The following is a 23336-nucleotide window of genomic DNA, read 5'->3' as shown; positions in this document are numbered from 1 at the left end:
GGAATTCACGGATGCACGGATTTCTGAAAGCAACCACTGTAGAAATATTAGCAAAATCTGCACAGGAAAGTTGAAACTTGCTCAAATACTGTTGGATGAAGTGACAGTGTTGGGATAGAGGGGACATTTTCAGGATGGCAGCCGGCAATGTGGAGTGCCACAGGGATCAATGCTGAAGCCACAATTATTGACAATATATACTAATGCCTTAAATAAGGGGAGTGCATTTACTATCACTTGAGTTGGTGGTTGAAACAAAAAGGTTGGAAGGCAAATGAGGATGACATACAATTTACAGAGGCATATCGACATTTTCGACGTTTTAAATGTGAGAGCCAAAACTTGGCAGATGAATATAATGTGAGAAAATGTAAGATTTTGTTATTTGCCAGGAAACTTGGGCCTCAATATTGATAATGTGGAGAAAGATAAGAGGGCTGAGAATTTCACAGTGGAATTTGAGAGTCCTCATGCATGAAACACAAAGCGAGCATACAAGTTCAGCAAGTAAAAAGGTAGAGTAACTGAATGAAGAGAGATCGAGTAGGTTGGCCATGTGTTTACTGGATTCTAAACCAATAAGCGATGCTGTTATTGAAGCATGTAACTTTGTTTGGGGGCTTAAAAGGCTAGATTCTCAGAAGTTGTTTCCCTTTGTGAGACTAGAAAGCATAATTTCAGAATAAGGAGTCACCCATTTTGAATCTGTGGAATTCTTTATTGCAAAGGGCTGTTGAGACTGGGTCATTAAAAATATTCAAAGCTGAGATAGACATTTTTTAATCATTAAAGAGATCAAGGGTTATGGGAAAAATGCAGGAAATTGGAGCTAAGAATGATTAGGTCAGTCATAATCCTTTTAAATGACAACAGACTCAATGGGAGGCAAGCCTATGTGTTCTACTTTTTGTGGTCATAGATGAGGCTTTATAGCTAAAACTGTAAATATGGACAGCATATCAACAGTTGCTTGTTTTGCATAAACAATGAGCATATGAACAAAGGAGATGTAACTGCTACATTTACAGAAGGGAATATAAATGCTGAAAAATGTTACATATTTTGTTTTTGAAATGATGCATTAAATTAATTGTAGACACTTCGTTTGAGTTCTAATTGCTGCACAAACAAAAACAGTCACTCACTTTGTTGACAAATGTAAGTATCACACATCTGTACTGAAGTTGCTTGCTGGATATCTCAGGCACTCTGCCCCACTGGGCTGGAGTTGTGGTCTCCCTGGTGCAGCTTGCAGTCCCTTGATTAACTCTCATTAAATCATAAATTGTATTCTTTCTTCCTTCTCATCCATTTCTCAGTTCAATAACATTCACTGTTCTCCCCTTTCCAATCTAATGTCGAAGCTGGTATTTAGCTTGTACCTAAGTAATTTCAACCCATCCTCTATTCAAATTAGAATTTTACTCTTACTCGCGCACCCGTGCTCTAGTTTAAGGGAAACTGTAGTCTATGTATAACTGAACCACTAATTCAGAGGTTAAAAAAACATGACTACCCCTCATATTTTGCAGACTTAGCAGTGATCTTACGCAGGATAGAAAAATTTGGTAATTCAGAGATCTGAACTAATGATCCAGAGTCATGAGTTCAAATCTCACCAAGGCAGCTGATGAATTTATATTTAATTAAATTGGACTTGAAAGCTGATATCAACCATGTGTTCGTGGAACTATTGAAGTGTTTTAAAGTTATATCTAGTTCGTTGTCCTTTAGGGAAGAAGCTGTCATATTTCTCTGGTCTAGCCTACATGTGTCGCTGCATGCATTCTGTTTAACTCTCAACTGCTGTTTGAAATGGTCTAGCAAGCACCTTGTTTGTGTCAAACCACCAGAAGAAGGTCTAATATACCAAAGCCAGACTTCGCATTTGGTGTTAAATTAGGTACCAGATGTGACAAAAGTATACTCAGCCCATTTGTCCTGGCGTGTTTCCAGATGCTAATGGATTTTGTGCCAAATTTGGGTCAGCTACCCCACAGACCAATAAAGCAACCATCTGATCGAGTAGTACTCAAAATCATACCATCCAGCCATCTCAACCACCATTGCTAAGTGCCAGTGACAAGATGGACCCATTAGAGATGGTGGCACAGTGATATACCTCATGACACCAAGTCAGATGTAGACAAGGAAACCTCCTGCTGATGGACACCTACCACCCTCACTTTGCTGACAGACATGACGTAATCAAGTTGAAAACAACTTTGACGAAGGAGGTCCAGAATCTACTCCTGTGTCGGGGTTGCAATGTCTGCCAACAACAGTGTTTCAATAATACCACAAATTGGGTTGGTCATACCCTAAAGGACATAGCTGCAGAACTGGATTCATGGTTGGGTGATGAGATAAATAGAAGGTGAAATTTGTTCTTGATTTTGTCTCCGTCATGATTGCATGAGTGGGAGTGATAACTAGACAGTCCTTCTGGTAACAAAATTTTGTCTTCCTCATGAGGTCACTCTCCATTTAGCACCTGTCTTGTGCTAAATGGGATAGTTGCTGATCTGATCAAACTGTTGCAAACTGCAAGGGACTATGGACCATCAGTGGCAGAATTAATGATGTTATGATCTGTAACCTCACGAACTGGCATATCCCTCTGTTACATTGCTTTGAAGCAAGGAGACCAAACCTATTTCAATTGGAGCGTACCAGGACAAAGCATACCTAAAAATCAGAAGCTATCCTGGGAAGCTGAATGGTGGAAGCAACGTGCTGTAGACCGAGCTAAACAATCTGACAACCAGTGGATCAGATTTAAACTCTGCAGTCCTGTCACATGCAGTTGTGTATGTTGTGGAAAATTAAACAACTCAATAGAGGAGGAGGCTGCACAAATATCCCTATCCTCGATGAACAGGGAGGCCACCACATCTAAGGGGAAGATTGAGCATTTGCAAACATCTTCAGCCAGAAGTGCCAAGTGGGTGATCCATTTCAATGTATCTAAACCCCCAGCATTATAGATGCCAGTCTTTAGCAAATTAAGTTCATTCCATGTGCTATTTCTTGATATCACAAGTATCTGAATGCTACAAAGGCTATTGGCCCTGTCAACAATCTAGCAGTTGTATTGAAGAAATGTTCCAGAGCGAGCTGTGCTCCTAGCCAAGCTGTTACAATATATTTAGGATACCAGCAGTTATACAATGTGGAAATTTGCAAGTCTACAGGGGTTAGGCATATTCTACCCATCACTTTGCTCTCGTCATCAGAAAAATAATATAAGATGTTGTCGAAGGTGCTATTGGCGAAGGTATTTCATTAGCTGCTCATTGATGTTCAGTTTGAGTACTGCGAGGGTCAGTTGTAATAATAGACTTTGATCCAGACTTGGACAGAAGAGCTGAACTTAGTATTTTTGACTGAATGTGGCATCAAAGAGTATCAAAACTGGAGTCAGTGGAAATCTGGAGGGAAACTCTTCCCTGATTGGAATCATACCTAGCATACAGGAAAGTGGTTACGGTTGTTGAAGTTCAATCACCTCAGTCACAGGATATCACTGCAGGACTTCCTTAGGGTAGTGTCTCGGCTCAAGTATCTTCAGCTGCTTCTTCAACAATCTTCCCTCCATTATAAGGTTTGAATTGCTGATGGTTACTGATAATTGCACAATATTCAGCATCATTCTCATATCCTCAGATATCGAAGCAGTTTGTGTTCATATACAGCAAGTCCTGAATAACGTTAATGCTTGGACTGATAAGTGGCATGTTACATTTGCGCTGCACGCATGCCAAAGAATGACTATCTCCAGCAAGAGAGAATCCATCAATTGCCCCTTGGCATTCCTTAGCATGGCCTTCCCCTTTATCAATATTGCGGACTAACATTGACCACAGACTGAACTGGATCAATCTTCTAAGTACTGTGGACAAAAGAACAAAGAAAACTTACAGCCCAGGAACAGGTCCTTCGGCCCTTCAAGCCTGAGCCAATCCAAATCTACAGTCTAAACCTGTCACCCAGTTCCTACGCATCTGTATCCCTCTTCTCCCCACCTACTCATGCATCTGTCCAGACGTGTCTTAAAATGAATCTACTGTGCCTGCCTCTACCACCTTTACTAGCAACGCATTCCAGACACCCACCACCCTCAATGTAAAGTACTGGCCGCGTGTATCCCCTTTAAACTTTTCAACCCTCACCTTGAAAGTGTGACCTCTCGTTATTGAATCCTTTACCCTTGGAAAAAGCTTATCTCTATTTACCCTGTCTATACCCTTCATGATTTTGTAGACCTCAATTAGGTCCCCCCCCCCCACCAATCTCCTTTTTTCTAATCAAAACAAGCCTAACCTACTCAACCTCTCTTCATAGCTAGCACTTTCCATACCAGGCAACATCCTCGTAAACCTTCTCTGCACCCTCTCCAAAGCATCCACGTCCTTTTGGTAATGTGGCGACCAGAACTGTACGTAGTATTCTAAATGCGGCTGAACCAACATTGTGTACAATTTTAACATAACCAACAAAAGGAAAAGTCCAAAAGCAGTTAATTCTATGGCAAGTATCTTGCATTCTGACTGTCCAATGCCTGTCTGCCATTTTCAAGGTGCAGGTCAGGAATGTGATGGAATGCTCTCCATTTCCCTGAAGTATTGCAATTCTGATGACACTCTATGCTCAGGCCGAAGGACCTGTTCCTGGGCTGTAAGTTTTCTTTGTTCTTTTGTCCACAGTACTTAGAAGATTGATCCAGTTCAGTCTGTGGTCAATGTTAGTCCGCAATATTGATAAAGGGGAAGGGCATGCTAAGGAATGCCAAGGGGCAATTGATGGATTCTCTCTTGCTGGAGATAGTCATTCTTTGGCATGCGTGCATAGAAAACAAAGTTGTTGACTTAATTGGCACTCCATGTACATGCTAAATATTTGACTGCTCTGTCACCGACCCATACAAACATAAGGTGCATTGCAGACATTCACCCAACTCCTTTAGGTAATGACTTTCAACCATGAGCTTTACTGTCTAAAAGGGTAAAGACAGCAGATGTCCAGGTGCACCACCTTAAACCCTGCACCATCCTGACTTGGAACTACATCCTTATTCTTGCACTATTGCTGGCTCAAAATGCTGGAAATCCCTCTCAAACAGTGGTGTGCGTGCCTCTTCAACCAGAGAATTGCAGGGGTTCAAAAGGCAGCTTATCACCTTTTCAAGGCAATTGGGGATGTTCAATAAATGCTGCCCAGCCAGTGATGCTACATCCTGCAAATTAATTTTAAAAAACCTTAATTGGGTGAGTGGCATCAGTATTAGAATATAGAACATAGAACAATACAGCCCAGAACAAGCCCTTCGGCCCTCAATGTTGCACCCACCTGTGAAGTAATCTAAGCCCATCCCCCTACACTATCCCATCATCATCCATGTGCTTATCCAGGGATTGTTTCAATCTCCCTAATGTGGCTGAGTTAACTACATTGGCAGTAGGGCATTCCATGCTCTTACCATTCTCTGAGTAAAGAACCTGCCTCTGACATTCGTCTTAAATCCATCAACCCTCAATTTGAAGCTATGCCCCCTCTTACAAGCTGATGTCATCATCCTAGGGAAAAGAATTTCACTGTCTACCCTATCTAATCCTCTAATCATCTTGTAAATCTCTATCAAAACCCCTCTTATCTTTCTTTCCAATGAGAACAGGCCCAAGTCTCTCAGCCTTTCCTCATAAGACCTTCCCTCCAGACCAGGCAACATCCTGGTAAATCTCCTTTGCACCTTTTTCAATGCTTCCACATCCTTCCTATAATTGGGCCACCAGAACTGTATACAATATTCCAAGTGCGGTCGCAGAGAAACACCGCTCATCCACACTGACCAGACATCCCAATCTAACCTAATCCCATTTGTCAGCATTTGCTATTACGAGGGGGCATAGCTTTAAATTAAGGGGTGGTAGGTATAGGACAGATGTTAGGGGTAGATTCTTTACTCAGCGAGTCGTGAGTTCATGGAATGCCCTGCCAGTAGCAGTGGTGGACTCTCCCTCTTTATGGGCATTTAAACGGGCATTGGATAGGCATATGGAGGTTAGTGGGCTAGTGTAGGTTAGGTGGGCTTGGATCGGCGCAACATCGAGGGCCAAAGGGCCTGTACTGCGTTGTATTTTTCTATGTTCTATGTCTGATATCCCTGTAAACCCTTCTGATTCATATACTGTATACATCCAGATGCTTTTTAAATGCTGTAATTGTACCAGCCTCCACCAGTTCCTCTGGCAGCTCATTCCATACTATCACCATTCTCTGCAGGAAAATGCTACCCCACAGGTCCTTTATAATTCTTTGCCTTCTCACCTTAAACCTATACCCTCTAGTTTTGGGCTCTCCCACCCTAGGAAAAAGACCATGACTATTCATATCCCTCCTGATTTTTTAAATCTGGAGAAGGTCATCCCCTCAGCCTCGGACGCCGCAGTGAAAAAAGCTCCAGCCTCTTCAACTACTCCCTATAGCTCAAACCTTCCAGTCCCAGCACCATCCTTGTAAGTCCTTTCTGAACCCACTCAAGTTTAACAACATCTGTCCTATGGAAGGCTTACCAGAGGTGTATGCGTTATTCCCAAAGTGGCCTCATCAATGTCATGTCCAGCTGTAACATGATATCCCAACACTTATACTCAATGCATTGACCAATGAAAGCAAGCCACTGCCTTCACACTGTCTCCCTGTGACTCCCTGTGAACAAGGTCTCTTTCTTCGACAACACTTCCCAGGACCCTACAACTGGGATTGAGTGAATCCCTAGAAAGGTATAAGGGCAATGGGAATGTGCTCGAGGGAAATTGGGAAGGCAAACAGGGGACATGAGATAGCTTTGCCAAATAAGGAGAACCCAAAGAAATTCTCTAAGTGTAACTCGGGATAGAATAGGGCTCCTTAAAGATCAGCATGGCTATCTATGTGTGGAATGAAAGGTGAGATATTAAGTGAATATTTTGTCAGTATTTACTGTGAAGAAAGACTTGGAATCTAGGGAACTTGGGGAAATAAATATTGATGTCTTGAAAGGAGTTCATATTAGTGAAGAGGAAATGATGGTGGTGTTAACACGCATTAAGGTAGGTAAGTCCCCAAGACCTGATGAGGTGTTACCCAGAATTTGCAGGAAGCTAGGGAAGAGATTGCTGTGCCCCTTACTAAGATATTAGTATCATCGAGAACCAACAGAGAGGTTATGGAAGCCTGGAGGTTGGCTGATGTGGTGCCATTATTTCAGAAAAGCTCTAAGAGAAAGCAGGTGAATTACAGACCGATAGCCTTGCGTCACTAGTGGGTCAGTTGTTGGAGGGGATTCTGAGGGACAGGATTTACATGCATTTGGAAAGGCAAGGACTGATTAGAGATAGTCAGCATGGCTTTGTACATAGGAAATCATGTCTCACTAACTGGATTTGAGTGTTTTGAAGATGTAACAAAGAAGACTAATGAAGGGAGAGCAATTGACATTGTCTATATGGACTTCAGAGTGTTTGACAAGGTTTGACATGGTAAACTGGTTAGTAATGTTGGGTTACATGGAATCTGGGGAAGCTAGCCAATTAGAGAAAGAGTGGTGATGGAGGATTGTTTTTCAGACTGCAGACCTGTGACCAGTGGTGTGTCACAAGGTCCAGTACTTTGCGAACTAGTCTGCGAGCAGTACTTGACCTTCTGTTTGGGAATAAGGCAGGGCAAGTGACTGAAGTGTCAGTGGGGGAACATTTTAGGGCGAGTAATCATAATTCTATTCGTTTTAAAATAATATTGGAAAAGGATAGATCTGATCAAAAAGTTAATGTTTAAATTGGAGTAAAACCAATTTTGTCAGTATTAGATAGGTACTTTTAAAATGTGATGGGAGAGGCTAATCGCAGGTAAAGGGACAGTTGGGAAGTGAGAGACTTTTTAAGAGTGAAAACAAGAGTTCAGAGACTGTTCCTTTTAGTGTGAATGGCAAGGCTGATTGGTGTAGGGAATGCTGGAAGTCTAGAGAAATTAAGGCTCTAGTCAAGATAAAAAGGTATGTATCTGGTATAGACAGCTACCTTGTTAAGACAACTTGCAGCACTTTCCACGTAGAAAGTCAAGGGTAGTAGATGTATAGGAAAACAATCAATTACAAGTTCCCCTGCATTATCTTGCCTTGAATACCTTCACCAGCACATGATCAAAATTCTGGTATTCTTTCTCTAATAGCAAAATGTGTGTCCATGTCCACACAAGCTACATTGATTTAAGAAGCTGGCTCACCATGGGCCACCAGATAGTTGGCAATAATTCCTGGCCTTGCAGTGGTATTTGCATTGATTAATAAATAGGACTTGTATGACTTTGATTCAAGACAGGCGTAAGGGAAACTTGCAGCAACCAATTATTGTCTTCTTCCTCCATCCCTCTGTCCCAAAAGTGGTAATGTTGCTTAAAATGCAGAACTTTATGCTTGCTTGAAGCAATACAACAATTCATAATGCATACAAAACAGCAGTAGCTCCTTGTGTAATCAAGAAAATCACTGCTTGCATTGCTAGTTGTGAACTTGAATCATAGAATACCTGTTGTATGGTTTTAAAACTTTTTACTAACTTGATAAGATTGCTTATGTTGTATACTAGACCACTAGAGCAAGCATTGTTACAGCTCACTGCACCTGTCTGCTTTGTATCATCTGCGCCTTTATGTGTGCCAATGTACACTGGATGAGAAGGCATTTAACATAGTTGTCCTTCTGTTTTGGTAACTAAATAATTGGCATGGTCCACATTGAAGTGCTGGTGGATGACTGTATACTTTCGGCTAAATTGTGTTATGCTCTGTTTGCAGGTATGTGAAACATTTGGAGTGCTTCGTTCTGCTTCATTCTGTGGTGATGATGGCTGAGCAAGTAGTGGAGGAGGAGGTAATCAACGTTTCAATGTACCAAGGAGATTCCCACAGTGGTAGGTACTGCATTGCAACAGTGTTGCTCTTTCATACATTAAGTTATGGTTTGTTTGCATTAAATGGTGATGCCCAAAATACAAAGACAATGTGCATGCTGGAGCTCTTTGCACATTTTTTTGTGTGATTACAATAAACATTCTTTAAACCTTGTTTCCGTGTGGCTATCTTTCCATTTGTCGTATTTGTGCATTTCCCTTGCAGAGAATGTTCAACTCCATTTCATTCAACTAGATCATGCGCATCTTTACTCTCTTTAGTTCTTTTGGTTCCCTAAATCTTTAATATCGTTGCTTAACTGATCTAATAATCAGTTTCGATTTTTGAAATGACTCTTGGCCTCAACAACTTAGCTTTAAGGAGTTCCAGACTTCCATTACCCCATTACGTTTACCAGATTCATATAAAAGATTATTTGCATCAGAAGTCTAAATCAATTTAGATTTTCTATAAGACAGACCAGTTGTGCAGCTCCATCATCAGGGTAAGTTGTAATTCATGCAGATTTTGTGTTTTTTGTAACATGAGTGATTGCATTTGGTGTTTGAAGTGACAAAATGTTTCCATGAAAATTATTAGAATAACAATTCATATAGAATGTTTAGAAATTATGGTTGTTAGAGGAACATTCCTGTCGTGAAAGTAGTTTTATTTAGCTTTGCCTCCCTGCTGCTGATGAGAGAGTCATGAAAACATTAAGCAAGTAGAGGCCCTAATTGAGAAACGGGTCCTTGATAGTCAGCTTTAAAATCTTGTGATGTTTTTCTTTAATACTTGGGGTTGTTGCTCTATTTTCCAGCTGATCAAAATGACTGGCTAACAGCTACACAATTTAGAAATGTTCTTTTTAAGTATCTCTCTTCTTAAAATTATTTCATCATTCCCTTCTTGCTGGTGATTTCGAATGGATGAAATTACATTCATTTCAAATGTTTTTGACACTTATTCCTGTTCCGATGAAATTGATGTTTACCCTTACCTCAAATCTTCCACCCACCGTGCAGTTTATATCTGAGAACCACATTCTCTTTTGTTTCCAAATTCTTCTGGAACAGACCTGCAGCACAGAAGGCCACGTTGCATATTGGTGAGATTTTTCAGTTTTCTTGTGGCACTGTGTTGAAATTAGACTTTTTAAAAAAAATTGCTTCTTTGCCATTCACTGATTTGGAGTAGTATTGAATTTGATGCAATTTATTTCACAAGAACTTCTTACTGCTAACAAAAAGAAAAAAAACGTACAGCACACCAACTAGATCCAATCCCATCTCAATTAAAAGGAGTAGACTACGCAGTCATGCTCCCCCTTTGTGCTTGTTTAGCCAATGCACGCTGAATCCAGAATATTTTGAAATAGTTGTACCTTGGAGTTTAACTCTCATTTCTGTTAAACTCAATTTTCCTTCAACTGAGATAGAAAGTTATGAAGGGACTCTCCTTGAAATCACATTGGTCAGGTCATTCAGTCAAGAAGTGACATTCCCAGACAGGGGCAGACCCTTTTCTCAAACTGTTATTTGAAACTGGAACTAAATCTTTGAGGAAATACAGAATTACAGTACTTAAATAGAATGGAAGAGCAGAGATGTGAGAGCTATGGCTTGCTTCTCAAAGCTGCTTGTATGGGCTTTTTTCTGTCCTATGTAGAGCTGCAATCAAGTAGCAGAATCTAATTATCCAAATGCACCAATGTTGCTTTGCAGAAGCATTCCATAAGCACAAATATATTTAAGACTGCCTCCTTTTAGGTTTTAAAGTGGTGGAAGAATAACATGAATAACACTAGTTGTTCCTATAATTGGCAAGTAGACATATCATTCCAAAAGCAAGCCAGTTACTATTTGTTGGCTTTATTTGCATCCTGTGGATGGAAAAGGACAGACAGCGTTAAGACTCATTATTGTAATGACTCTGCTTTTTTTTGTTGCAAGATCTTAAGTTGACATTTTAGTCTGTTAATATTTTTGCAAGAAAAATACTGCAACAAATGCGTTAGTGATCTTTAATAAAAAGTATTTGAACAAGCTTTGTAATGCAGAACCAACCATTTACCATCACCAGCTCCTGGGAAGACCACCTACAATGTGAGGGAAGTGTTCCTTACTCTGTCTGTGTTTTGCCCTGCCATCATTTTTCATGCCATTCTACTCTGTTCCCCTTTTTTGCCAATGATTCCACTGTGCTGCATTATCCATCCAACTGCTCTGGTTTGACTTGTATCACTCACTATCTGAAAGAAACATTTCACAAAGGCTCGAAAAAAATTATAAATATTGTAAATATCTTTTGACAACCAAGTCTTTATTCCTCAATTTTTGTTCCAGTATGGAGAGACCCTCGCAATACGCCAGTCATCACCATCTCAGATGACTCTGACTCAGATGATGATCCTCCAGTTGTGGCCATTGAGAATCAACTCGTAGAGGATCAAGATGTTGTACTCATTGAGGTATAATGCTTTGTTACAGATCCTTCTGTTTAGGGAAATGGGTTTATTCAAAATATGCATTAATAGCATGATGGTGCTTCAGTAAGTGATATGAATTTTTGGAGTTGACAGTATTGGCCAAGAATACCTCAGCTATTGATCTCAGCAAGAGATAACTTTTTGATACAAACATAGAAATATATGAAATAGGAGCAGAAACCGATCTTTCGCTCTTTGGAGCCTGCTCCACTGTTCAGTAAGACTGTGGCTGATTTGTTTGTGTTTTGAATTCCACATTACCATCTAACCTCAAACCTTAGATTCTCATTAGTCAAAGGAAATCAATCTATTTCCGGTGTAAAAATATTTAATGACCACTGCATTCACCACCTTCAGAGGCAGAGAGTTCCAAAGTTGCAAAACACTGAGAATTCATCTCATTTAGAGTCATGGAGATGTACAGAATGGAAACAGACCCTTCGGTCCAACCCGTCCATGCCAACCAGATATCCCAACCCAATCTAGTCCCACCTGCCAGCACCCGCCCTATCCCTCCAAACCCTTCCTATTTATTTACCCATCCAGATGTCTTTTAAATGTTGCAATTGTACCAGCCACCACCACATCCTCTGGCAGCTCATTCCATACAAGTACCACCCTCTGTGTGAAAAAGTTGCCCCTTAGGTCTCTTTTATATCTTTCCCCTCTCACCCTAAACCTATGCCCTCTAGTTCTGGACTCCCCGACCACAGGGAAAAGACTTTGTCTATTTATCCTATCCATGTCCCTCACGATTTTGTAAACCTCTATAAGGTCACCAAGGGATCCGTAATTTTGAAACGCTGCTCCTTAGTTCATGACTGACCCACAAGAAGAAACATGCTTTCCACATTCACCTTGTCAAAACTGTTCAGGATCTTAAACACTTCAATCAAGTGACCCTTTACTCTTCCAAACTGTAGTGGAACAAGTGCAGCTCACCCAGCGTACCCTTAGGTGTCAACCCACTCATTCTCGTTATCAATCTAGTGAACCTCTTCTGATCTGCCTCCAACACATTTACATCGCTCCTTAAATAAGGAGACCAAACCGCATGCATTATTTGAGATCTGATCTCATCAATGCAATACAGTAGATGAATACAAATAATCTGTTTTTTTTCTGGTGGGGACAAAATCTTAAATACAGAACCAAGTTGTACAGGAATTAAATCAAGAAGCGTTCTCTCTCACATGCATTAGCAACCTGGAACTATTTTTTTTCCAAAAGGTTCTCAAAATAGGGTCAGTTGTAAAGACATTTTTAGTATTTTTGTTTGTGGACTAAAATGAGAAAAGAACAGGTTTAAAAACAAGTTATCTGACACTTTGCTGTGTAAACATTGCTTACACTGTTGGTTCAGCAGTTGAAGCCTTAGTATAAATTTGCTGGAGCTGTACACAAATGGAGATTTGGACAGCAAGAAATAACTGGTCTGTGAAATGCAGACTAGTTCGCAAAGACAAAATTCATTGGCCTATCAACAATGTTGTGATTGGCTCACAGGCAACAGAGTAGCTTAGAGTGTAAATGTTTGGATCTTTGTTTTTGCTTTGCAGCAGGCTGTCATGCCTGAAAATAGCCAGTTTATTTCCCCTCACCTATTATTATAAACTGAGACCTTTATACGTAACAGTACTTGGAGAAGGAAGATTAAGATGCACAGTTCTGATCAGCAAATGGTTCATCTCAGCAAGGTCCATGAATAAGGATAATTGCCTCCCAGTCTTTACCTCTTCCCATAGCACCCTTTTTTTTGTATCTGCCGTGTGTGTGTGTAGAACAGGTGTTTATAAGCGAGTTAGAGTTTTAATTAGGAGAGTCATGTTATCTGGGGTCTATTTAATCTAGAATCTATTTACAAGAAATTGTCATTTCTGTTATCTGAAAGACCGCTAAATTGAGGAATTCTCTGTACTTCTGTGTTGACTCCGGAAATAGCAGGGGTTGACTTCCAGTATGCGAACCCATGGAGGTGTAGCACAATTGAAACTTTCACCACTGAATTTGATAGTTTTCTGCTTAATAAGGTATCATATAATATGGTGCAGTGGAGGTGCTGTATGGTTTATTCTGTCGTCTGTTTCTATTATTCATAACAATGATATGGTTCCCTAAAGACAAATACCTTTTGGCCCACAACATCATTGTCAAAAATCAGCCATGTGGTAAGCTATTAAGTGGGAAAAGGAATGTCCAAAATAGTCAATATGTTATGATGCACAATATAACTTCATAAATGTAAATCAGTTGGGAGGATAAGAGGAATAATTTAATTTGCTCATTCGAATATCATTGTTGCTATAGTTAATTGCAAGTGAATAGAGAAACTAATTTATGTAGTTTTTTGTTTCTGTTGATGACTTTGTAAGCCACATTATACATTGATGCTGTTCAAGATATAAATTACTGATATAATTTCTTTCAAATTTATGTTGTCATCAGTAGGAGTTAGCTGCATTTGGTTGATTTAGCTAAGCTTGTGATCGATTCTGAAATCATAGTGGCAGATTGCTTGCAATAGTACAAGCTCAGTCCAAAGTAGTCTGATTTGCAGTAACTCAATTAGTTGAGCTTTAAATCTGCTCTGGAAAATTTGGGGGATTCTGGGACAGGATAGGGCTTGGAGTGGGTCATATTGTGGGGTATGTAGAGTTAGGAAGGATTGTGTTGGAACTAGGGTGAGGATGGGCAGAGGTAGGGGATTGTTGCATCAGTAGTCAGATGGAGGAGCTTTTTGAGGGGTTCAAGTGGGTAGGGTGTAGGAGGTTCAGGAGCGTTGGTGGAGGAGAACAGGTAGGTAGTCGGGTATGTTCTGTTTATCTGGGTTGGGATGTTGGGCGGGAGATGATCAAGAGTGGGTTGTGCTGGGAATGTGGTCAGCGCGGAGCGAAGGCATGGTTGATCAGGAGAGGGGTGTCCAGTTGATTGAGTTCAGGTTGAAGGTGAATAGTGTTGGTTTACAGTTAAGTGCCATGTTAGAATGGGTTGCGCCTGTTGCTTCAGGTGTGAGACCTGTTGCATTGAGGCTATTGACATTTTGGGTCAATTGGAATTGGAGGGTGCATCGGGTTGCATTGAGTGGAGGTGGGATGGAGGATCAGGTTGGGTCAGTCAAGGGCGGATATAGCGTCTGGTCGGTGGGGGAAAGACTATGAGCAGGAATTTGTGAGGGATGTTGTGTCTGGTATGACTGTATAAAGCGATTGAATTTCCTTGGGGATATTCCCATTGTGCCCACTGAAATTCTAGCAGGAATCATAGCACAAATCTTGTTTACAAGTTTAAAAGTGGTCTCCACTGAATTACAGCTGAAACTGAAACAGACCCTTCGGTCTAACTCATCCATGCTGACCAGATATCCTAAATTAATCTAATCCCATTTGCCAGCAATTGGTCCATATCTCTCTAAACTATTCCTATTCATGTACCCATCCAGATGCCTTTAAAATGTTGTAATTGTACCACTTCTTTTGGCAGCTCATTCCATACATGTACCATCCTCTGCGTGAAAATGTTGCCCCTTTACGTCTCTTTTAAATCTTTCCACTCTCACCTTAAACCTGTGCCCTCTAGTTCTGTACTCCCTCACCCTGTGTAAAAGACTTTGTCTATTTACCCTATCCATCATGAGTTTTTAAACCTCGATAAGATCACCCCTCAGCCTCCAATGCTCCAGGGAAAACAGCCCCAGCCTGTTCAGCCTCTCCCAATAGCTCAAACCCTCCAACCCTGGCAACATCCTTGTACATCTTTTCGGAACCCTTTCAAGTTTCACAACATCTTTCTGATAGGAAGGAGACCAGAATTGCACGCAATATTCCAACAGTGGCCAAACCAATATCCTGTACGGCCACAACATGACCTCCCAACTCCTGTACTCAATGCTCTGACCAATAAACGAAAACACACTAAATGCATTCTTCACTATCCTATCTACCTGCGACTACACATTCAAGGAACTATGAACCTGCACTACAAGGCCTCTTTTTGTTCAGCAACACTCTCCAGGACTTTGCCATTAAGAGTATAAGTCCAGTGTTGATTTTCTGTTCCAAAATGCAGTACCTCATATTTATCTGAATTAAACTCCATCTGTCACTCATCAGCTCATCGTCCCATCAGATCATGATCCTGTTGTGGGGTAATCTTCACTGTGTTACATCTCCAATGGTGTCATCTGCAAACTTACTAACCATACCTCCTATGTTCAAATCCCAAATCATTTGTATAAATGACGAAAAGCAGTGGACCCAGCACCAGTCCTTGTGGCACACCATTGGTCACAGGCCTCCAATATGAAAAGTAACCTTCCACCATCACCCTCTGTCTTCTACCTTCAAGCCAGTTATGTACCCAGATGCCTAGTTCTCCCTGTATTCCATGAAATCTAACCTTGCTAACCAGTCTACCATGCGGAACCTTGTTGAATGCCTTACTGAAGTCCATATAGATCACATCCATGCTCTGCTGTCATCAATCCCCTGTGACTTCTTTGAAAAACTCAGTCAAGTTGTGAGACATGATCACTCATGCCCAAAGCCATGTTGACTATCCCTAATTAGTCTTTGCATATCCAAAGACGTGTAAATCCTGTCTCTCCAGATTCCCTCCAACAGCTTGCTCACCACCAATGTCCATCTCACCGGTTTACAGTTCCCTGGCTTTTGCTTACCACTCTTCTTAAATAGTGGCACCACGTTACTCAATCTTCAGCCTTCTGGCACCTCACCTGTGACTATTGACAATTCAAGTATCTTAGCAACTGGCCCAGCAAACATTTCCCTAGTTTCCCACAGTGTTCTAGGGTACACCTGATGAGGTCCTGGTAATTTATCCACCTTTGAGTTTTAAGACATCCAGTACTACCACCTCTGTAATATGGACACTCTTCAAGATGTCACCATCTATTTCCCCACATTCTGTATCATCTATGTCCTTCTCCACAGTAAATACTGATGCAAATACTCGTTTAGTATCTCTCCATCTCCTGTGGTTGCGCACACAGGCTGCCTTGCTGATCATTGAGAGGTCCTTTTCTCTCCCTAGTTACCCTTTTGTCCTTAATGTATTTATAAAATCCGTTTGGATTCTCCCTCACCCTATTTGCCAAAGCTATTTCATGTCCCCTTTATGCCCTCCTAATTTCCCTCTTAAGTATACTCTTACTGCCTTGAGACTTTTCTAAGGATTCACTCAATCTCTGTTCTATATCTGACATATGCTTCCTCCTTTTTCTTGACCTAAACCTCAATTTCTCTCATTATCCAGCATTCCCTACATCTACCAGTCTTGCCCTTCATGCTAACAGGAACATAACTGTTTCTGGACTCACGTTATCTCATTTTTGAAAGCTTTCCATTTTTCACCAGTCTTGGAGTTTGGGGAGGGTTATAATTCAATCTCAATATGTGAACATCCCTTTCTTATCTCTCAGTTCCACCCAAATAACCTCCTTGGACCTATTTCTAAGAATATCCTCCCTATGTAATAGAGTCATAGAGATGTACAGCATGGAAGCAGACCCTTCAGTCCAATTTGTCCATGCCGACCAAATATATCCCAACCCAATCTAGTCCCACCTGCCAGCACCTCCCACATCCCTCCAAACCCTTCCTATTCAAATACTCATCCAGATGTTATCCCTTATCAAAAATGCTCCCCCCCCGCCCACCCCCCCCCCCCCCCCCCCCCCCCCCAAAAACCTCCTTTCTATCTTCCCTATAGCATTTGTATCCTGGAGTATTAAGCTGCCAGTCCTGACCATCTCTGAGCCATGGCTCTGTGATTGTTATGATATCCCACTCCTGTGTTCCTAACCATGCACTGAGTTCAACTGCCTTCCCTTTTAGTCTTCTTGCATTGAAATAAATGCAGTTTAATTTACCTCTCCCTTTGCTTTGTTTTGTTTCTGCCTGCCCTGACTATTTGACTTGCTCCTTTTCCCAATCTACCAGTCTCGGATTGATCTCTTTCCTCACTATCTTTCTGAGTCTCTTCTCCAAGCAGCTCTAGCAGATCTCCCTGCCAGTACATTAGTCCCCTTCCCATCCAGGTGCAATCTGTCCTCCTTGTACAGGTCTCTTGTACCCCAGAAGAGATTCCAATTATCCAAAAATGTGAACTCCTTCTCCCCTGCACCAGCTCCTCAGTCACTCATGCTCTATTGTCCTATTCCTACCCTGAAGAAGGGCTTATGCCCGAAACGTCGATTCTCCTGTTCCCTGGATGCTGCCTGACCTGCTGCGCTTTTCCAGCAACACATTTCCAGCTCTGATCACCAGCATCTGCAGACCTCACTTTCTCCTATTCCTACCCTCACTAGCTCATAGCACCAGGAGTAATCCAGATATTACTACCTCCTTTTTAAATACCTGCCTAACTTCCTAGATTCTCCATTCAGAATCTCATGCATTTTCCTTCCTATGTCATTAGCTCCGATGCGTACAAAGAACTCCTCAGAGTGGAATGGGACCACCAGAATATTCTTCACTGTTTCTGAGTTATCCTTGGTTTTAGCATCAGGGAGGCAACACACTGTTCTGATTTCTCGCTGTCTGCCACAGAAATGTCTGTCTGCGCCTCTGACTAGCGTGCCCTATCACAATCAATTGCTTGGAGCTTGTTACATTAGAGCCAGTCTCGATACCAGAAACTTGGCTGTTCATTCTATATTCTCCTGAGAGTCTATCACCCCCGAAATTAAAACAGCATACTTGTTTGAGATGGGAATACATACAGGAGACTCCTACACTATCTGCCTCCCTCTCCTACCTTTCCTGGCAGTAACCCATCTACCTGACTTTTTTTTCTCGTTTCCTATAGCTGCCATGCATCACACCCCATAGCTCCGATAAATTCTTCATTGCCTCTAACTAAAGGAGTAATCTGACTTGGGTATCCAAGGAACTAAGAAAGGCTATCAAATTGAAAGAGAAGGTATACAAAGTGGCCAAGATCAGTGGGAAGCTAGACAATTGGAAAAGCTTTAAAGGTTAACAGAAAGCCACAAAAAGAACTCTAAAGAAACATAAGATAGGACATGAGAAAAAAACTAGCACAGAATATAAAGACAGATAGCGAATGTTTCTATAAATATGTAAAATGAGTGAGTGGCTAAAGTAAACGTTGGTCCTTTAGAGGATGAGAAGGGCCATTTAGTTATGGGATATGATGAAATGGCTGAGGCATTGAAGAGATATTTTGTTTGTCTTCACAGTGGAGGATATGAATAATGTGCCAATTATTGACAGAGACGAAGGTAGATGAGGACTGGGAACCAATCATTGTTACGGAAGAGGTAGTGTTGGACAAGCTAATGGAGCTAAGTCTCCTGGCCCTGATGAAATGCATCCCAGGGTACTAAAAGCAAGTGCACTTGTGGTAATTTTCCAAAATACACTGGACTCTGGGGTAGTTCCAGCAGATGGGGTAAACAGCAAATGTGACGACACTGTTTGTAAAGAATGGGAGCCAAAAGATATGAATTTATAGACCAGTTAGCTTAACTTCTGTAGTAGTGAAATAGCTTGAGTCTGTTATGAAGTAAGAAATGGCAAGGCATCTGGATGGAAATTGTCCCGTTGAGCAGACGTAGCACGGGTTCATGAAGGGCAGGTCATGCTTAACAAATCTTTTGGAATTCTGTGAAGACATTACAAGCTTTGTGGACAACGGGGACCCAGCAAATGTGGTGTACCTAGATTTCCAAAAGGCATTCAACAAGGTGCTGCTGAAGAGGCTGCTTCATAAAATAAGGATGCATGGAGTTAGGGGTAAAGTATTAGCGTGGATAGCGGAATGGTTGACTAACAGGAAGCAAAGAGTGGGAATAAATGATTACTATTCTGGTTGGTAGTCAGTAACTCGTGGTGTTCCTCAGGGATCAGTGTTGGGACCACAATTATTTACATTTTATGTAGATGATTTGGAGTTGGGGACCATGTGTAGTGTGTCAAAGTTTGCAGATGACACTAAGATGAGTGGCAGAGCAAAGTGTGTAGAGGACTGTGAAACTTTGCAGAGGAACATAGATGCTTTAAATGAGTGGCCAAAGGTCTGGCAAATGGAAAACAATGTTAATAAATGTGAAGTCATCCAATTTGGTAGAAGTAACAGTAAAAAGGACTATTACTTGAATGGTAAAATGTTGCAGCATGCTGCTATTATAAAAGGACCTGGATGTCCTTGTGCATGAATCACAGAAGGTTGGAGGACTGTATGTACAACAGGTAATTAGGAAGGAAAATGGAATTTTGTCCTTCATTGCAAAAGGGATTGAGTTTAAAAGCAGAGGGGTTATGTTGCAGCTGTACAAAGTGCTGGTGAGACCACTCCCGGAGAACTGTGTGCAGTTTTGGTCTCCTTCCATGAGAAAGATTGCACTGGCACTGGAGGGGGTGCAGAGGAGATTTGCTAGGTTCACTAGTTGAGGGGGTTGCCTTATAAGGAGAGACTGAGTAGGCTGGGATTATATTCATTGGAATTTAGAATAATGAGAGGGAATCTTATAGAAACATATAAAATTATGAAGGGAATAGCCTCAAAATTAGGGGGAAGCAGATTTAGGATTAAATGGAGAAGGAACTTCACGCAGAGGGTTGCGAAACTATGGAATTCTCTGCCTTACGGTGAGAAGGTGGTAAGTGGAGCTGAGGCCACAGAAGGATCAGCCATGATCTTATTGAGTGGCGGAGCAGGTTTGAAGGGCCAGATGGCCTACACCTGCTCCTGGTTCTGATGTTGTTTATGTTCTAACTGCTGCTCCAGCCAATCCACGTGACCTGATAGGATTCGCAACCAAATACACGTTACTGCAGACATAATCATTAGTAACATGGAAACTCTCCCTAATCTCCCACATTCAACAGGAAGAGAACATCACTCTGGTAAAGGCCATCTTTGCACCTTTACAATCTACAAAAAATATCACAGTCTTATTGCACTAAAAAAAATTGCTCCAGGCTAACTTAATACCCATGTTTTGTTTTTAATTTTTAATAAAGAGACAGACCTAAGTAAAACATACAACCAAAAAGAACCCACTCTGCTCACTATTTTAGGAAAAAAGACAGGAAGGTTACACTTACAAACCATGCACTTGTCTGCTCCTGTGCTATGAGTGCGCTCACACGAGTTCTTCCAAGGCCAGCTGTGAATTTCGCTGTTTGTTAAAGGCAGTAGCTGTGCAAATTCACTGCTTTCAGTCAGCAGTGTAGGTTTCTGTTTCTCCTGCACTCCCACTCTTCCGCCCGCCCCCTCGCGCTCTCACTAACCATGTGGTCGCTACCTTTGTTTTCTTCCTCCTTTTTAAAGTGCCATTCTTTGGATTTTTTTTATCCCCGAAGTTCCAGAGTAATGCAACAGCTTATAAAAAAGGAATTACTGCGTCAGGAATTTGAGCAAATACCTCCAACATAGCTCAAAAAAGGAGTAGCTCTTACAGCCACAATTTTTCCTGTCCTCCATCTTGGATTATGTTTCACAATTTGGCTGTTAGCTTTATCATATTTCATTTTACCTACTTTGTCTTTCTGTCAAATCCTTTGCAGACCCCTGTTCGACAAATTCGACCTCCTATCATCATCCGACCTGCGTCGGAATGGCGAAACATGCAACAGGAGGAACGGCCAAGAGAAAACCATGGAGGAAATGAAAACTTTGAGGAGGACCGGAGTTGCATCTTGGTGGCTCAGCATAAAATTACATCCAATATCGTGGAAGTAAAGGCAGAACCTCAAGCCCAACCTCAGTTGGCCGCCAGAAATCAGGAGATTGAAACAGGTGAACAGTATCATATTGCACAAAGGAATCAAGAACAAAATCAGGTGGACCCTGGAGTAGCTGTTGGTCCCGTTGAGGATGTGCAGGCTCCAGAAGTCCAAGCAGATGAAGCTAAACTACTGGGCATTCCACTTTTTCCAGCAGCTAAAGTGATGGAAGCAGAACAGGAAGATGCTTCAGTAACACTGGTGAGGGAACAAGATCCTGTGTTACCTCAGCCAGATATTTTACAGGATCCTGTAAGAGAACAAATTCAGCAAGTTGATAATGAACTCGGGCAGGGACACCAAGGGGAGGATGTATTAGGAAATATAATAATGGACTTGGAGAATTTTGAGGAAGCTGCTGGTGAAGGCAAGGAAATCTTAAGGTCACTTGTGAAAGAAACAGTAAGTGTTTATCTTTGTGTATTATGCTCAGTCAGTGTAATTTGTTTTAATGTTTGACAAACCAACTTATTGTACAATTCATGATGTGTTTCTGCTATTTCTCGCAAAAGTGTTGGTACTTGAGACCTCTCCTGGAGTATTTTCAACACGTTTTACATTGAAACATAGACAATAGGAACAGGAGTAGGCCATTGGCCCTTTGAGCCTAGTCACCATTCAACATGATCACAGCTAAGAAACTCTTACACTCTTCCTTTATGTTACTGGCTCGCTTACCCTCTTATTTAATCATCTAACTCCTTATTTCTTTGTTCAATGCCTTCTGTTGGTCTTTGTAAGCTTCCCAATCCTCTGGTTTCCCACTGCCCTTCACCACTTTTTATACTATACCTGACTTCCCTAGTCAGCCATGGTTGCCTCATTCTCCCTCTACCATGCTTCTTTTCCCTCCAGATAAATCTCTGCTGTGTCTCCTAAATTACTCCCAGAAACTCCTGTCAGTGCTGTTCCACTGTCTTTCCTGCTAGGCTCCTCCCAATCAATTCTACTCAGCTCTTCCCTCATGCCTCTGTAGTTGTCTTTATTCAACTGTAATACTGTTACCCCTGATTCTATCTTCTCCCCCTCAAATTGCAAAGTAAATTCAAACATATTATGATCACTGCTTCCTAAGAGTTCTTCACCTTAAGCTCCCTTATCAAGTTTGCCTCATTGTACAACACTAAATCCAGTATTGCCTGTTCCCTGGTGGGCTCCACCACAAGCTGCTCCAAAAAGCTATCTGGTAGACATTTCACAAATTTGTTTTCTTGTAATCCACTACCGACCTGATTTTCCCAGTCCATGTGTATATTGAAGACCACATGATGACTGTAGCTTTGTCTTTCCTAAACATCTTTTATATCTCCTGATGCAGACTGCACCCCATCTCCTGACTACAGTTTAGAGGCCTGTACATAACTCAAACTATTTTTTGTTTTACCTTTGCAGTTCCTCAATTCTACCCACAAAGATTGTACACCATCTGACTGTCCTTCGTTTCTTACCTCTGCCCATCTGCCTATCTTTCTAAGATTACAAAGGGATCTTGATCAAATGGGTCAATGGGCTGAAAAATGGCAGATGGAATTCAATCTGGATAAATGCATGGTATTGTGTTTTGGTACAACAAACAAGGGTAGGGATTATACAATTAATGGTAGGGCATTGCAGAGTGTTGTAGAAAGAGGGACCTAGAAGTTCAGGTACACAACTCTTTAAAGTTTGCATCAGGATAGACAAAGTGGTTAAAAAGGCATTTCGCACCCCTGCCTTCACTGCTCAGTCCTTTGAGTAGAGGAGTTGAGAAATCAAGTTGAGATTATACAGAACATTGGTGATGCCTCTGTTGGAATAGTGTGTCCAGTTTTGGCCACCCAGTTATAGGAAGGATTTTATCAAGGACTGACAGGGTTCAGAAGAGATTGACCAGGATGTTGCCAGGTGTGAAGGTCTGAGTTGTAAAGAAAAGCTGCATAAACTAGGACTTTTTTTTTCACTGGAGCGGAGGAGGTAGAGAAGCAACCTTACACAAATTCATAAACTAATGAGGGGTATAGATAGAGTTAATGGTAGTTGTTTTTTCCCCAAGATGGGGAATTTCAGGACTAGGAGGTACATTTTTAAAGTGAGAGGAGAGAGATTTAATAAAGATGTGAGGGCAACTCTTTTTACACAGAAGGTGGTTTGCATGTGGAGTGAACTTCCTG

The 23336-nt window shown here is 41.4% G+C and overlaps 1 protein-coding gene across 1 annotated transcript in view; it reads left to right on the top strand.

The window, feature by feature from the left end:
- rnf216 (ring finger protein 216) overlaps nt 1–23336 on the top strand; it is a 229897-nt gene that overhangs the window by 32524 nt on the left and 174037 nt on the right. Inside the window, exons 2-4 of the mRNA XM_043711263.2 lie at nt 8833–8948; nt 11274–11398; nt 20968–21588. Coding sequence (XP_043567198.2) covers nt 8879–8948; nt 11274–11398; nt 20968–21588 — 816 coding nt within the window. The 5' untranslated portion in view covers nt 8833–8878. The remainder of the gene's footprint in view (nt 1–8832; nt 8949–11273; nt 11399–20967; nt 21589–23336) is intronic.

This window comes from Chiloscyllium plagiosum, unplaced genomic scaffold (genome assembly GCF_037043375.1).
Source record: "Chiloscyllium plagiosum isolate Xiang-an unplaced genomic scaffold, Cpla_swu_hap1 HiC_scaffold_20, whole genome shotgun sequence".
In the NCBI taxonomy this organism is placed as follows: Eukaryota; Metazoa; Chordata; class Chondrichthyes; order Orectolobiformes; family Hemiscylliidae; genus Chiloscyllium; species Chiloscyllium plagiosum.
This window is presented reverse-complemented; position numbering and strand designations above follow the sequence as displayed.